The 17245-nt window shown below is 38.7% G+C and overlaps 1 protein-coding gene across 1 annotated transcript in view; it reads left to right on the forward strand.

Moving 5' to 3' along the window:
* The window catches only part of LOC136254619 (uncharacterized), a 281340-nt gene that overhangs the window by 180471 nt on the left and 83624 nt on the right, over nucleotides 1–17245 (forward strand). Inside the window, exons 16-17 of the mRNA XM_066047363.1 lie at nucleotides 13253–13499; nucleotides 13904–13964. Coding sequence (XP_065903435.1) covers nucleotides 13253–13499; nucleotides 13904–13964 — 308 coding nt within the window. The remainder of the gene's footprint in view (nucleotides 1–13252; nucleotides 13500–13903; nucleotides 13965–17245) is intronic.

Raw genomic sequence — 17245 nt, forward strand, 5'->3', positions numbered from 1 at the left:
CCATCTAGGTAAAATATGGAGCTGCCTTGTTGGATCAGTATAAAAAATTCTGGAGGCACAGCCACAACCGTTATTATAGCTCACAAACAAAGACGAGCACCCTAAGTCCCACCTGGCCATTGGGGTCAACGAGCATTTTCATTCAAACACTGGATACACTTTATACGTGTGTCACGCATATATTGTATACCCAGATGGGATGCATGCACATACAGTTGTATACAAAAGTGAGACTACCATAATCGATGCATAAACTTCATCCATATGTACCTGCATAAATACCTAACACTATACACCTTAATACCTGCAATCTGACACTGGCAGGGCTGTTCAACATGTACTCCTAGTTTCATGCTAATAAACCAAACTATATAATAAAAATGCACACACATGCACTCTTTAAGTATCAATACATGTTCTGTAATTATCAGCATTACCAGTCTGTATCACTGACAAGCACTCCAGCTGGCATGTGTATACCCAATGTAGAATTCTGGGGGCAATTAGGTATGCAAAGTATATATGGTCAACAATGGACACATCATGTGCTACTATTTAACACTATGCAATGCCAACAGGAATAGGCTGTAACACTGTTACACACAGTTAATGTTATTGGGCATCACAGAGTATTCGTCATCAACGTGTACATAATACAGAGTGGCACAGAGTACAACCTCAAGTAGAAGATCTCTGCACAATTGGTTGTACCCTACAAAGGTGTAGTTGTTTTAAGTTTCCGCTATCATTCAGTTGACAGTCACCACTGTATCACTACATTCTCTGTAGCTGACTGCTTAAAATATCACATACACTCTAAATAATGTTACTAAAAGTCGGGTTTATACCTCTTATGGTATTACCTCACCTTAGAAGTGCATTGCTAGTATATTATCCTAATGGGTGTACCACATTGATACAAACAGATATAAGGACTGATACATATCTTTGTTTGAGATTATTGACTGGGATACGAGCACGCACATTACCCGGGATAAACCATTCACCGTTGAGATTATGTCACAGTGCTTACAACACAATGCACATGATTACATGGATATCCTGTCTTCACTGCATTAACCCCCTCATCAAACCAATCCCCCCCCCCCCCCCCCCCTATACGCACAGTACATGGATAGTTGCAACACTCGTCTATTGTTTTCTGTCCATGGCCCAGCTAGTTCATGATGCCCCCTTGATAAGGATAGATGCTTCATTGCTTACTCTTTGTGGCCTAGTGAGGAATAGATATTTACTACCTGGGACCCAGGTTCTTGAATCCTCTATTACGTCATCATGCACAATACCTAATTCTTATAGGTTATGTCCTATCTCTTTTTTATCAATGCAGGAATCAGTGTTCTGGTTATTGGGTACAGTGGTACAGTGTGGGGTTCCTATATATGTGCAACTTGGCAGCTTTTCTATGGCCTTAGAAATCCCCGTGGCTTCAATGTTGGGAACCCCCAGGTATTTCACCCCCAAACCTCATGCAATTAATTGGGAGCCACAATTTGTGGCTGATCATATCAATGGTCCTAATACAAAATCGTATAGGAGAACCATGGAACCCTGCACAACTACCAAAACAACCACCATCATTGGACGGCGGTTGACAAGTGAACAATATCAGCTTGAAACAAATGGATGATGGTTTGGGGTTCTTTATTTAATGACTGACATTAAATGGAGTTTAACTTGTTAAACAAAGTTAATGGAGGGAGATAATTTGCATGTGTGTTTGGGCGGTATAGCAACACATTGCAGATATCCAGCATTAGATAGGTACGTAGCTTACCTGCATCACAATACTGGATGTAATATACAACAGTAGGTATTAATTGGAAAACATTATGAATGCATACGTATGAAAAATACCGTATGTATGGGTCATTCCAAATGGATGACCAGGTGGTACAAAAAGTCCCCTCCCATAGCCCACCCCTAGGACTAGGAGAATATGTTGGAAATGAGTACATAAAAAACCAGTTACGTTAGTGCTGCAATATTTCAGAATGATAATAAAATAACAACTTTATTAAGAAGAGGGAATTAACACTATGGTATGGGTTTACTCTATCACAGGAGGAAAGGCACAGAAATTAAAGGGAGTCTTGTGTGGCAGACTCAGACATTGAAGGGAGTCTTGTGTGGCAGACTCAAAAGTCCAATGTTCTCCCATTCCAAGAGTAGCTCTTCCATCCCAAGACTAGCTTGGGATGTGATAGTGCAGGGTTTCATTATGATTATTAGGATGGCCTTAGAAATCCCTGTGGTTTCAATGTTGGGAACCCCCAGATGTTTCACCCCCATGCCTCATGCAATTGGGAGCCACAATTTGTGGCTGATCATATCAATGGTCCTATTACAAAATCGTATAGGAGAACCATGGAACTCTGCACAACTACCAAAACAACCACCATCATTGGACGGCAGTTGACAAGTGAACAATATTAGCTTGAAACAAATGGCTGGTGGTTTAGGGTTCTTTATTTAATGACCGACATTAAACTTAACTACTAGCATTTCTGAATGCATTTCTCCTCACTTTTCTCATTTGCTGTGGCCAACACTGTTCACTAAAGGGACGGATCAGATCCAGACTTCTAAAAGGGAGGTTCTATTTTTAATGGTAGACTTCCCAGTAATGTTTCACTGTTAAATTTTACCATTTAGGCCTTTAGAGAAATGCAACTAAAGCTTTAAACAGTTGCTGTAATACTTAATCTAAACAAAAACAGCCAAGCTGTAAAAAAATAGTGCGGCCCCCAAAAAAGCCAAGGTGAAAAAAGATGTGAAATCCAAGGGGCGGCCAAGAAATAGCCGTGATGGTAGGTTAATGGCAAAAATTTTTAATTACAACAATTCAGGTGAATTTGCATTGCCTCCTCCACTAGGATTCGGCACCAAATTCACCTGAATTGTTGTAATTAAAATTTTGCCATTAACCTATCATCACAGCCATTTCTTGGCCGCCACCTTGGATTTCACATCTTTTTTCACCTTGGCCTTTTTGGGGGCCACACTCTTTTTTTTACAGCTTGGCTATTTTGGTTTAGATATCACTTCTTTTTGTATTGCAAGCCACAAAGCTGGCCATATGGCTTTGATGCTTCCTTTTAACTTGTTTTTTGTTTCTTTACTGTGGGAATTGTGGAACAAAGGAAATAATTGTGTGTATAGCTTTTGTCTGATGAATATTTGTATATTTAACATTGAATGATGATTATCACATACTGTAGTTAATAAGGTGACTTCTTACATAACTGAACTGTAGCTGAAACTCTCATTGTTTGTAGCTGAACTCTTTTCAGGGTGATTTATTTCTAGCTGAACTCTGTACAGGATGATTTGTTTCTGGTTGAACTCCCTATAGGGTGATTTGTTTGCAGCTGACCTCTCTACATGGTACTTTCTTTGTAGCTGAACTCTCTACAAGGTGACTTGTTCTAGCTGAACTCTCTACAGGGTGATTTGTTTACAACTGAACTCTCCACAAGATGATTTGTTTCTAGCTGATCTCCCTATAGTGTAACTTGATTGTAGCTGAACTCTCTACAGGATGGTTTCTTTGTAGCTGATCTCTCTACAGGGTGACTTGTTTCTAGCTGATCTCTGAATGACTTGTTTCTAGCTGATCTCTCTACACGATGACTTGTTTCTAGCTGAACTCTCTATAGGGTTATCTCTTTGTAATTAAACTCTATACAGGATAGTTTCTTTGTAGCTGATCTCTCTATCGGGGTGACTTGTTTCTAGCTGATCTCTATACAGGGTGAGCTTGTTTCTGGCTGAACTTTCTACAGATGATTTGTTTGCAGCTGAACTCTCTACATGGTGGTTTCTTTGTAGCTGAACTCTCTACAAGGTGATTTCTTCTAGCTGATCTCTCTACAGGGTGATCTGTTCGTAGCTGAACTGTCTACAGGGTGATTTGTTTGCAGCTGAACTGAGTGAACTCTTTATATGATGGTTTCTTTGTAGCTGAACCCTCTACAAGGTGATCCTTCTAGCTGATCTCTCTATAGGATGATCTGTTCATAGCTGAACTCTCTACAGGGTGATATGTTTGCAGCTGAACTCTCTACATGGTGGTTTCTTTGTAACTGAACTCTCTATAAGGTGATGTCTTGTAGCTGATCTCTCTACTGGGTGACTTAAAATATAGCTGAACTATATACAGGATGGTTTCTTTGTAGCTGAACTCTCTACAAGATAAATTCTTCTAGCTGATTTCTCTACAGGGTGATTTGTTTCTAGCTGAACTCTCTACATAATAGTTAGACGTCAAGAACCAGGGTTCTACGGGATTTAGAAAACTCGAAGGCCCTGGGCTGTAGCGCCTGAGCGCAGCGAGGGCGCTACTAAGGGCCTGAGGGTTTTCTAAATCCCGTAGAACCCAGTGGTTCTTGACTTCTAACTTATTTAGACTACAACTCGTTATTGTACCTTGAGTTGACAGCTGCTTGTAAATAGGAAATGTATGGCTAATTACTAGAAACAAGCCCTCTACACCTCCCGACATGGCGGGACCTCAGCGTGGCTGTTGCTACCCGTTTAAACGCCCATGCGTTGCCAATGTTACAGGCGCGTGCTATGTATCGAAGTACTGGACTCAGCGAGTGGACTACAACTCATTGTTGCTGTTGTTGTGCCTCGACAGCTGCTTGTAAGCAAGTAATGTAGTGTTGATTAGTACAAACAAGCCCATTACACCTCCCTCTAATTCAGTACGGCTGTTACTAGCCATTTAAATGCCCATGCGTTGCCAATGTTACAGGCGCGTAATTATCGTGTTTCGTATCGCCTCAGAGCGTGGTCTCTATTGGACATGACCGTGGCTCTACGAGATTTAGAGACCACGTTTTCAGCCAATCAAATTTCAGTATCAAACTTGTTGTAGTCTAAAGGTAATTAATTTGTTTGCAGCTAAACTTTCTACATCCATGGTGGTTTCTTTGTGGCTGAACTCTCTACATGATGGTTTCTTTGTAGCTGAACTCTCTACAAGGTGACTTCTTCTAGCTGAACTCTCTACAGGGTGATTTCTTTGTAGCTGAATTCTCCACATGATGGTTTCTTTGTAGCTGAACTCTCTACAAGGTGACCTCTTCTAGCTGATCTCTCTACAGGGTGATTTGTTTCTAGCTGAACTCTCTACAGGTGATTTGTTTGCAGCTAAACTTTCTACATTCTGGTTTCTTTGTAGCTGAACTCTCTACATGATGGTTTCTTTGTAGCTGAACTCTCTACAAGGTGACTTCTTCTAGCTGAACTCTCTACAGGGTGATTTCTTTGTAGCTGAACTCTCCACCTGATGGTTTCTTTGTAGCTGAACTCTCTACAAGGTGACCTCTTCTAGCTGACTTCTCTACAGGGTGATTTGTTTCTAGCTGAACTCTCTACAGGTGATTTGTTTGCAGCTAAACTCTCTACATCCATGGTGGTTTCTTTGTAGCTGAACTCTCTACATGATGGTTTCTTTGTAGCTGAACTCTCTACAAGGTGACGTCTTCTAGCTGAACTCTCTACAGGGTGATTTCTTTGTAGCTGAACTCTCCACATGATGGTTTCTTTGTAGCTGAACTCTCTACAAGGTGACTTCTTTTAGCTGATCCCTACAGGGTGATTTGTTTGCAGCTGAACTCTTTAGGTGATGATTTCTTTGTAGCTGAACTCTCTACAAGATGACCTCTTCTATCTGATCTCTCTACAGGGTGATTTGTTTCTAGCTGAACTCTCTACAGGTGATTTGTTTGCAGCTAAACTCTCTACATGGTGCTTTCTTTGTAGCTGAACTCTTTACATGATGGTTTCTTTGTAGCTGAACTCTCTACAAGGTAACTTCTTCTAGCTGATCTCTCTACAGGGTGATTTGCTTGTTGTTGAATTCTCTACACGGTAATTTGTTTGAGGCTGAACTCTCTACATGGCAGTTTCTTTGTAGCTGAACTCTCTACAAGGTGACTTTTTCTAGCTGAACTCTATACAGAGTAATTTGTTTGCAGCTGAACTCTCTACATGATGGTTTCTTTGTAGTTGAACTCTCTATAAGGTGACCTCTTCTATAGCTGAACTCTTTACATAGTGTCTAGTTTCTAGCTTATCTCTCTACAGGGTGATTTGTTTGCAGCTGAAATCTCTACAGGGTGATTTGCTTGTAGCTGAACTTCTTACATTGTGTCTAGTTTCTAGCTGATCTCCACAGTGTGATTTGCTTGTAGCTGATCTCTCTACAAGTTGATTTGTGTGTAGCTGATCTCTCTGCAGGTTGATTTGTTTGTAACTGATCTCTCTACAGGGCAATTTGTTTGTAGCTGAACTCTCTATAAGGTGATTTGATCTCTCTGCAAGTTGATTTGTTTGTAGCTGAACTCTCTAAAGGGTGATTTGCTTGTAGCTGAACTCCTTACATTGTGTCTAGTTCCTAGATGATCTCTCTACAGGGTGATTTGTTTGTAGTTGATCTCTCTGCACATTGATTTGTTTGTAGCTAAACTCTCTACAAGGTGATTTGTTTCTAGCTGATCTCTCTACAAGTTGATTTGTGTGTAGCTGATCTCTCTGCTAGTTGATTTGTTTGTAGTTGATCTCTCTACAGGGTAATTTGTTTGTAGCTGAACTGTCTATAAGGTGATATGTTTGTAGCTGATCTCTCTGCAGGTTGATTTGTTTTAGCTGAACTCTCTACAAGGTGATTTGTTTCTAGCTGATCTCTCTACAAGTTGATCTGTGTGTAGCTGATCTCTCTGCAAGTTGATTTGTTTGTAGTCGATCTCTCTAAAGGGTAATTTGTTTGTAGCTGAACTGTCTATAAGGTGATATGTTTGTAGCTGATCTCTCTATAAGTTGATTTGTTTTAGCTGAACTCTCTACAGGGTGATTTTTTTCTAGCTTATCTCTCTACAGGTTGATTTGTGTGTAACTGATCTCTCTACAAGCTGATTTGTTTGTAGCTGATCTCTCTGCAGGTTGATTTGTTTCTAGCTGATCTCTCTACAAGTTGATTTGTTTGTTGCTGATCACTCTAAAAATTGATTTGTTTGTAGCTGAACTCTCTGCAAAGTGTTTTGTTTGTAGCTGATCTCTCTACAGGATAATTTGTTTGTAGCTGAACTCTCTGCACAGTGATTTGTGTGTAGCTGAATTCTCTAGAGAGTGATTTAATTGTAGGTGAACTTTCTACAGGGTGCATGACTTGTTTATAGCTGAACTCTCTTTAGTGTGACTTGTAATGTTATGAATCTCTACAGTGATATAATTGTAGCTTTATTCTCCACAGGGTGACTTGCTTCTTGCTTAACTGTCTATAAGATTAACTGTTTGCAGCTGAAGTCCCTACAGAATAACTTGTAATGTAATAGAATTCTATAATGGAGTAAATAAATTAGCTGAATGCTCTATTACGGTGACTGTTCTATTAGAGTATCTCGATCTTGCATTTGCTACACAGAGTTGGCTTTCGAATCATAACTCAGTGGTTTGTAATCCAATTCTTCTATACTACTGCAAGGACTTTCTATGAAGATTATTCCAACTATACACCGATTTTAAGCTCATTGCTCTTAGCGGTTTGCCTAGTAGGCGTAAAAACTAATACTTTTTTATTACTAAAAATCGATCACGTAATTGTGACACAGGTTGGGTTTTGTGTCATATCTTCATGGTCTTAATATCGATTCCTTTCAAACTACCAAAAGGCACTCCTACGATGGTTACTCCATCTACTTAGCAATTTTCAACTCATTCCATGAAGCGGCTTACCCTGTAGGTGTGACAACAAATCGATCTTGTTTTACGCGAATAATCGGTCATAACTCCTCAACCATTCATCGGATTTGCACCAAATTTGATGCTAGGATGCACCTTTGGACTCCCTTTATGTGTGCCAAATTTCAAGACGATCCTAGTACGCGTTTGCGTTTTATAGCAATTTTTGCAAGTGTGCGAAAAGACGAAGAAGAAGAAAAAAAAACGAAACTTTGGCCGCTCATATCTCGGAAATGGCTAGAGTGATTTCCTTCAAATTTGGAATGTAGACTCCCCTAGCTGGCGGGCAACTCTGCAGCAAATTTGGTTTCAATCGGATAAGCCATCACCGAGATACAAAAGTGTGAAAATGACGTTTTCTTCCTGTCAATATACTCACGGTGTGGCGCGCCGGCTTCTTGGGCTGCACGACACACTATCGTGTGTCTTGATCAGAGTTTGGTTTAAGTTTAGCTTGACACAGGGTCATCCACACTTAACAGCCACATCTTTATCCATTGAGCCAATGAATTTTTTGTTATTGTCAACCTTTTACATTTAAATGAAAATGTTAGTTTACATCTGGAAACATTTATCGAGACACACAGTAATGTCTCATACAGCCAAGAAAGCTGGCATGTCACACTGGTTTATCAAGACACACGATAGTGTGTCGTCCGGCCCAAGAAGCCGGCCCAAGAAGCCGGCGCGCCACACCGTGGGTGTATTGACAGGAAGAAAGAAAACGTTATTTTCACACCTTTGTATCTCGGTGATCCCTTATCCGATTGGAACCAAATTTGCTACAGAGTTGCCCGCCAGCCAGGAGAGTCTATATACCAAACGTGAAGGAAATTGCTCCTGCAATTTCCAAGATACGGGCTGCCAAAGTTTCGATTTTTTTTTCTTCGTGTTTTTGCACACTTGCAAAAATTGCTATAAATGCGAACGCGTGCTCCGATCGCCTTAAAATTTGGCACACAGAAAGGGAGTCCAAAGGTGAATCCTAGCATCAAATTTGTTGCAAATCCGATGAATGGTTCGGGAGTTATGACCGATTATTCGCGTAAAACAAGATCGATTTGTTGTCACGTCTACAGGGTAAACCGCTTCATGGAATGAGTTGACAATTGCTATGTAGATGGAGTAACCATTGTAGGAGTGCCTTTTGGTGGTTTGGAAAGAATCGAGATAAAGACCATGAAGATATGACGCAAAACCCAACCTGTGTCCTTGCCTGTGTCACAATTACACGATCGATTTTTATGAATAAAAAAAGTATTAGTTTTCACGCCTACTAGGCAAACCGCTTAGAGCAATGAGTTAATAATCCGTGTATAGCTGAAATAATCTTCATAGAAAGTCCTTGCAGTAGTACAGAAGAATCGGATTACAAACTACTGAGTTATGATTAGAAAGCCAACTCCGTATAGCAAATGCGAGATCGAGATACTCTAATAGAACAGTCACCCTAATAGAGCATTCAACTAATTTATTTACTCCATTATAGAATTTTATTACATTACAAGTTATTCTGTAGGAAGTTCAGCTGCAAAAAGTTAATCTTATAGACAGTTCAACAAGGAGCAAGTCACCCTATAGAGAGTTCAGCTACAAATATATTGCTGTAGTGATTCAGAACATTACAAGTCACACTGAAGAGAGTTCAGCTATAAACAAGTCATGCAGAGTTCAGCTACAAACAATTCACTCTGTAGAAGTTCTGCTACAAACAAGTCTTTGTGCAGAGAGTTTAACAACCAAAATCTACCATGTAAAGACTTCAGCTTTACTAGCAAGTTACTCTGTAGAGAGATCAGCTAGAAACAAGAGAGAGCTCAGCTAGAAAACGTCACCTTGCATGTAGAGAGTTCAGCTACAAACAAATCACACTGTAGAGAGATCAGATAGAAGAAGCCACCTTGTAGAGGGTTCAGCTGTGAAGTGATCACCCTAGAGAGAGTTCAGCTACAAAGAAACATCCTGTAGAGAGATCAGCTAGAAACAAGTCACCTGTAGCTACATCAGCTACAAAGAAACCATCCTGTAGAGTATTCAGCTACAAAAAAATCACCATGTAGAGTGTATAACTAGACACAAGTCACCCAGTAGAGAGATCAGCTACAAGAAATTACATTGTAGAGAGATCAGCTAGGAGAAGTTACCTTGTAGAGAATTCAGCTACAAAGAAACCATCATGTAGAGAGTTCAGCTATAAACACAACACTCTATAGAGAGATCAGGTACAAACAAGTCACCCTGTAGAGATATCAGCAAGATACAAGTCACCTTATAGGGATCAGCTACAAACAAATCACGATGTGTTGGAAACAAATCACCATGTAGAGAGTTCAGCTAGAAACAAGTCACTCTGAAAAGAGTTCATCTACAAACAATGGGAGTTTCAGCTACAGTTCAGTTATGTATAAGACGTTACCTTATTACCTACAGTATGATTATCTTTCATTGTTAAATATACAAATATTTTAGCCAGACAAAAAACTGTACACAACATTTCTTCCTTTGTTCCACAATTCCTGCAGAAAAGAAGAAAAAAAAAAACAAGTTAGAAGGAAGCACCAAAGCCAGTTAATAGCTGGCTTTGTGGTTTGCAATACAACAAGAAGTGATATCTAAACCAAAACAGCCAAGCTGTTAAAATAGAGTGCGGCCCCCAAAATGGCCAAGGTGAAAAAAGATGTGAAATCCAAGGTGGCGGCCAAGAAATGGCTGTGATGGTAGATTAATGGCAAAAATTTTAATTACAACAATTCAGGTTAATTTGGTGCCGAATCTAGTAGGAGGTGGCAATGCAAATTCACCTGAATTGTCGTAATTAAATTTTTTGCCATTAACCTACCATCACAGCCATTTCTTGGCCGCCATCTTGGATTTCACATCTTTTTTCACCTTGGCCATTTTGGGGGCCACGCTCTTTTTTTACAGCTTGGCTGTTTTGGTTTAGATCAAGACACACGGTAGTGTGTCGTGCGGCCCAAGAATCCGGCGCGCCACACCATGAGTATATTGACAGAAAGAAAGAAAACGCAATTGTCACATCTATGTAGCTCTGTGATCCCTAATTCGATTGGAAACAAATTTGCTAGAGAAGTGCTGGCCAGTGAGGGGAGTCTACATACCAAATTTGAAGACAATCGCTCCAGCAATTTCCGAGATACGACCACACAAAATTTTCGTTTTAATTTCTTGTGAGTTATTTACGTGTAGGGTATACAAAATCTAATCAAAAACAGCCAAGCTGTAAAAAAAGGTGCGGCCCCCAAAAAGGCCATGGTGAAAAAAGATGTGAAATCCAAGGTGGCGGCCAAGAAATGGCTGTGATGGTAGTTAATGGTAAAAATTTTAATAACAACAATTCAGGTGAATTTGGTGCCGCTTGGTCTTGGCACAAAATTCACCTGAATTGTCGTTATTAAAATTTTTACCATTAACCTACCATCACAGCCATTTCTTGGCCGCCACCTTGGATTTCACATCTTTTTTCACCATAGCCTTTCTCAGGGCCGCACAATTTTTTTACAGCTTGGCTGTTTTGGATTAGATTATATTTTATATTGACAGTAAGAAAGAAAATGTGATTTTCTTGCCTGCATATATAGCTCCATGATCCCTTGTCCAAAGCACTCAATTTTTGTATTAAGAAGAATCGTGGATAAAAATAAACCATAAAATCAGCCACGGGCTGGTTTTGGGGCCTACAAAAAAGAAGTAAAATTCAAACAAAAAAAAGCCAATCTGTGAAAAAAAGTTTGGCTGTTTTTGTGTGGATAATTATGTACAGTTATAGCGTTATTTTGTGTAAAGAAGCATGAAGCCAGCCTTCAGGATCCACACGGCAATTGATATTTTGCACAATTTCACTTTTCTTTGCATCCTTTTCCTGGTTTATCCATTTGCAAACATCAGACGCCACAATATCCATGTCAGCATTGAAACCGGGTCACTACCGCTGATCCAGATGACCCACTAACCCGGATAGCAATACAGGTCAGACCCGGATTTGACCAGGATGTGACCCAGACTGACCCGGATTAATTAAAGCCAAGGCATGTGTTAAGAGCTATGTTTCGAGCAGCCTCAAGTGAGCAAGACTACATTTTGAGTGTTCGATTCGTGTTGAGCAAACGAGTAGTTAACTAAGCCAGTAAGTTTATAATTTAAAATCAGTCAGTGGGTTTTGGTTCCATGTAGCAACTGTGAGTTTACAGACAGCAATTGGGTGTGGCTTCATGCATAGTATTACAATTTCCCGATATATTGAAATGGGTGTAGCTCACAAAAGTACTTATCCTGCTGCAAGACTAGACTATATACAACTTGTACAATAATCAATTGGTGGGCGTGGCTCCATGAAAGCTTGCAGACAGCAATGGAAACAGTTTTGTACTGCTGACTACACTTAATAATAAATGAGCGTGGCTGTACATATGTTTGTAATGCAATAAGTGGGTGTGGCTCAAGAAGGAGCTACATGACTAGCGTTTAGAAGTTTCCACATCATCAAATGAACAATTTCGTTTCTCACATGATCCAATCTGGGTCAGACCCGGATAATTTATAAACCGGATCAGACCTGGATGACCCTGTGACCTGGTTGACCCGGATGACCTGACCCGGTTTCAATGCTGATCCATGATGCTGCAGGATGAATACCAGAAAACTATGTAGATGAAGCAGTAGTGGAGCACCATCTGTACAGTGTAGGCATTTTATTATTTAACAATAACTTGTAGGAGTATTGTAGTTTTGTGTAAAATGTAAAACTATCCTAGTTGAATGAGACAGTCACAATCATGAGAGCATATAGTACTGCATGTACATATTCTGTTTGCAAGTGCTGAAAGGATAATAAATTATGAGGTACGCAGCTGAGGTACTGATAAAACATGAGGTGAAGTCAAGTACTTTATTAGCAATAAGGCCAAGTGCATATAGCATGAGCAATAGATACTTTAAAACAAGCTAACATAGCTGCAGTGTACATATACTACGTACCTGTTCACTTACTTGTGTTGACTATTAGGAATAACAAAACTAGTCCAGTTAGTGTGAATAATCCAGTTGTATATTACTGGCTTCCTTGTGTGTACAACTGGTCTGTTAGTTAGTGATACAGCCGTAAATCTCAATACTTTTCTGTGGACTTAGCTGCTGATTACTGAGTTCAGGTATAATGTTGGCAGTACCCAACTATCCTGAGGGTTGTTGACAACAAACCAATTACTCTCATAATAGTACTTTATCAAGCTTTGATGTTTCATAAAGTACCATTCACACCTCAACTGTACTTTAAGGGAAATAAAATAAACCTTTTGTTTGATGGTAACTACATAAAGTTCTTTGAATCCATATATAGAATAATTTTTCAGTACAGAGAACCACAGTATAATTCTTAACTGTGTATGTGTAGATCTTTAATTTCATGATTTCATGTAGATAAACGTTATTACCATATTTGCTTATAAGTATTTTTATTGTACAGATTATATTCATCCAAGATGTGCACGCAGACAATGTCTTCAAAATAGTACATGTGGAAGTCCAAATGTGTCAAATTGCAGTACACCACAGATATTAAGACTCAAGGAACTTTTACTTGCAGCAGAACCACTTAGTGCAGATAATGTTACTGAGATTGCTGAAGACTTGAGCAACATTTTGAAGACTTCTCAACAAATTTTTCCAAGTGACCTATCTTCTATTACAAACATATTGGATGCTATCATCTCGTAAGTTGTACAGCTTTGAGGAAATATTCAATCATTTTATTATGAAAGCAATAAGGAGTTTTGGTCTGTTTAGGGTACCACTCATATTTTGATGAAATCTGATGTTATTGTATGGGTATTACACATTGAGTCTATCAGTTAGCTGTACTTTTATTTTTCATAATACATTAATACAACTGAAGGTAAAGTATTCATTTTTCTGTTGTTGCTCTTTACTGTGTTGAAGTTTATTGTATTATGGAACATCTAATATTACTTTGAATGTTTTCCCGAAAAGTGGTTCATTTTGATGCCATATACATGCATGCATGCATACTTCAATTTTGGGACCACAAATCACAAAGAATAATAGTTTAAACCGTAATGTGTCTATGTCTAAATTCCTGGGCATTTTTTACTTGTAGGGCTACTGTGCAACTCAAAAATGAGGAAGTTGATCAGTTATTTATACAGAATGTGACTGAGGTAGGAAACAATTTAAGTGTACGAGATGAGACAATGACGAAAATGCCATACAGCTTAAACCACTTGGTTGTAATAAAAAGTAATCACCTGTAACAATAGTAATTTAGATCTTGTGTTTGCTGTGTGCAGAGTTAATCTTCTTCAGCTCACACTCCCAAGACCTTCATTCATTAAGGAAATACATATTTTCAAGATACTGTATTTTCAATTGAGAAAATTTTTCACCAATGTTGCAATAAAGTTACACAATGAAAATGTTACTATTTGGTGCTGGCATGTGAATTTTTGATCACAAAGTTTTGTAGGACCTGTTATATGTATTTGTTAAAATTAATTTTGTCCCTCAAACATTACCCACTACCACACAAAAACAGCCAAGCTGTGAAAAAATGGTGTAGCCTTAAAAAGCCTGGGTGAAAAAACTTGTGAAATCAAAGGTCAGCCAAGAAATGGCTGCAGTGATGTTAATGCTAATAAATTTTAACAATGCACACAGCCATTATTATTTAATTTTTTTAGCATTAACATCATTGCAGCCATTTCTTGGCTGACCTTTGATTTCACAAGTTTTTTCACCCAGGCTTTTTAAGGCTGCACCATTTTTTCACAGCTTGGCTGTTTTTGTGTGCATTTCACTTCTTTTTGTACTTTATAAGGCCCCAAAACCAGCCTATGGCTGACTTTTTGAGGTTTGTTTTTACTCACATTTCTTCTTTTCTATGTAGATGCAATGATTATTGAAGACAGACTTATAAATGTGTTTCACTACAAGATCTAATTCAATATTTGATAATATTATTGTAATACTCTAATAGAGTGCACTTTTTTAAGGACTTCTAATAGAACACACATAGAATGTTCTAGAACAATCTAGTACTTTTATTGGTAGATCTATGAATTTACAAACGTTTGATTATAAGCAGATTTCAACTAGAAATTTCATTTATAAAGCACAAATTAAGCGAGATGATCAGCCAAGTAGCAGTGGTTCAGTGGTTAAGGATGCAGGTGTTAGGTATGGAGGTCTCTGGTTCGAACTCTGGTAAGTTTTTTTTCGACATTTTTTGCACACCTCTTTTACCCTGTGGTGAATGCTCTATTTGAGTATCTCCATCCCGTGACTTTACACTTGCTTGGTTTTTGTTTTATAACTTTGTAGCTGTAACTCTATTGCTATTCAAACTATCAAAAGGCACTGCTACAATGATCAGCCTATCTACATACCAATTTTCAAGTTATTTCTATACTCGGTTTACCCTGTAGCCTTGACAGAAGTTTGATCTTTTTTTACGTGAATAAATGCTCATAACTCCTTGAATATTCCTCAGATTCACAATGAACTTGGTACGTGAATCCACCGTTACACACTCTTCATTTGTGCCAAAGACCGAGGCAATCGAGTTACACATTTGCATTATATAGCAATTTTTGTAAAGTGTGCAAAAAGAAATTGAAGCCCCTGTACAACATAAGAAGAAAAAAATGAAGAAATTAAAATGAAATTTTGAACAATGAAGAAATTGAAACGAAATTTTGAATGTTCATATCTCGCAAATGACTGTTGCGAATTTATTCAAATTTGCTGTGTGGCATACCCTACCTGGGGGGCAGCTATGATGCAAAAATGGTGTGCTTTGGAGTAGGAGCCATGGAGCTATGCACACATGAAAAGGCTGTTTTCTTTCTTACTGTTAATATACTCACGATGTGGCCGTCGGCTTTCTTGGCCGCACGACACACTACCGTGTGCTTGATACATGAATGATACATAATTTTGCAGATTAAAAGTTTTAAACCTTATTGTACAGCACGGTAGTGTCATACAGTCAGTACAGTAGGAGGGGGTACTGACGCATGCCTCCAAAATGTCACCTATGTTTAAAAACCATCATAAAACTATCTCATGTGATGAAAAGCATTCTTACATAAGAGACCTAGTGTTACAGTACTAATACCACAAATACTATTGAAAGCAATAAAACCCTTACAAAAGAATGGGTACTGAATTTTTAATAAAAACTGCCTGAACGTTAGTCTGCCTACCTTACTGCCAGCCTGCCTGACCACATTTGCTAAACTTGAGGCTAAACAGTGCATCATATGACTGCCACATGTGACTGGATCCGTGTAAACCAGACACGATCAGGAATTTTTCAAATTCCTGTTTATTAAATATATTTATAATCTATTTAGCCAAGTGTACCATCTGGCAATGTTTCATCCTCATATGCCAATAGCTTTCGGAGTTAGAGCTCTACAAAGCAGCAACAACAGAAAAATTGATTTGTACAGCAAGTATAGGGAAAACAAAATTATAGGTGCTTACTAAAACAGTTGTAACTTATGAATGGATTGACATACGGAGCTGATATTTTCACCGTCGTGTTTACCAAGAATAGGGGAATGCGTTACTGGGTGAGTTTGTCTTTCACCATTCTTCACTGCATACAAAGATAAAATCGTGAAGAAAATTTGATCGTATAATTATGAACATTTCGACGTGACATAAGCAAATGCTCATAACCTACGTACCCTAAGGTCTACTGCAATGAAACAAAGATTTTCCAACTCCTCTTTAGTAGGCAAATAAACCGATATCAAGGTTTTTATTGTTAGTCTCTTTCTTCTGTATTCAAAAAATGTACAGAATTTTTTCTGATAATATGCAAATATTTCACCCATTGTATTCAATACTTTATGCTGTAAATTTAGGCTTGCACAGCTGTGTCAGGTTTTCGGATAGCACTAATTTCACAATGCTTGATGCCTTTTGTGACTTTAACTTCAAACAAAAGTGAAATAATAAAAATTGAGATTTCTGAGCTTGATCCCAGAACTTTTCATAATGCATCAGAGCCCTAACCACTGTACCACTGCTGCCAAATGCTGAACCCTGAATTTTAGACATACATAAATGCAAGATAATATAAAAATAGTGATCTAGCCTATATTAAAGAATATGGCTGAACCAAAGCCCTAACCCTAACTGGATTTATAGTAGCTAAAGCCGAACCCAAACCCTAACCTAAACTTTGGACTATTGATCATGAGAAATCATTCCTTAGATAGTAGAGGGAGCATTAGCACCCTCTACCACCTATGGAACTAATTGTGGTATAATATATCAAGACTCACGGTAGTGAGTCGCGTGGCCAGTAAAGCAGAAATGCACGCCGCAAGCAGTATAGCGTAGCGACCACTACTGTGAGGATTTTACAGGAACGAACGTTGTCAAATTTGGCTTGTCTTATAACTCACCCGTCTTTTACGCTATCGCTCTG

This window comes from Dysidea avara, chromosome 4, assembly GCF_963678975.1.
Source record: "Dysidea avara chromosome 4, odDysAvar1.4, whole genome shotgun sequence".
Classification (NCBI taxonomy): Eukaryota; Metazoa; Porifera; class Demospongiae; order Dictyoceratida; family Dysideidae; genus Dysidea; species Dysidea avara.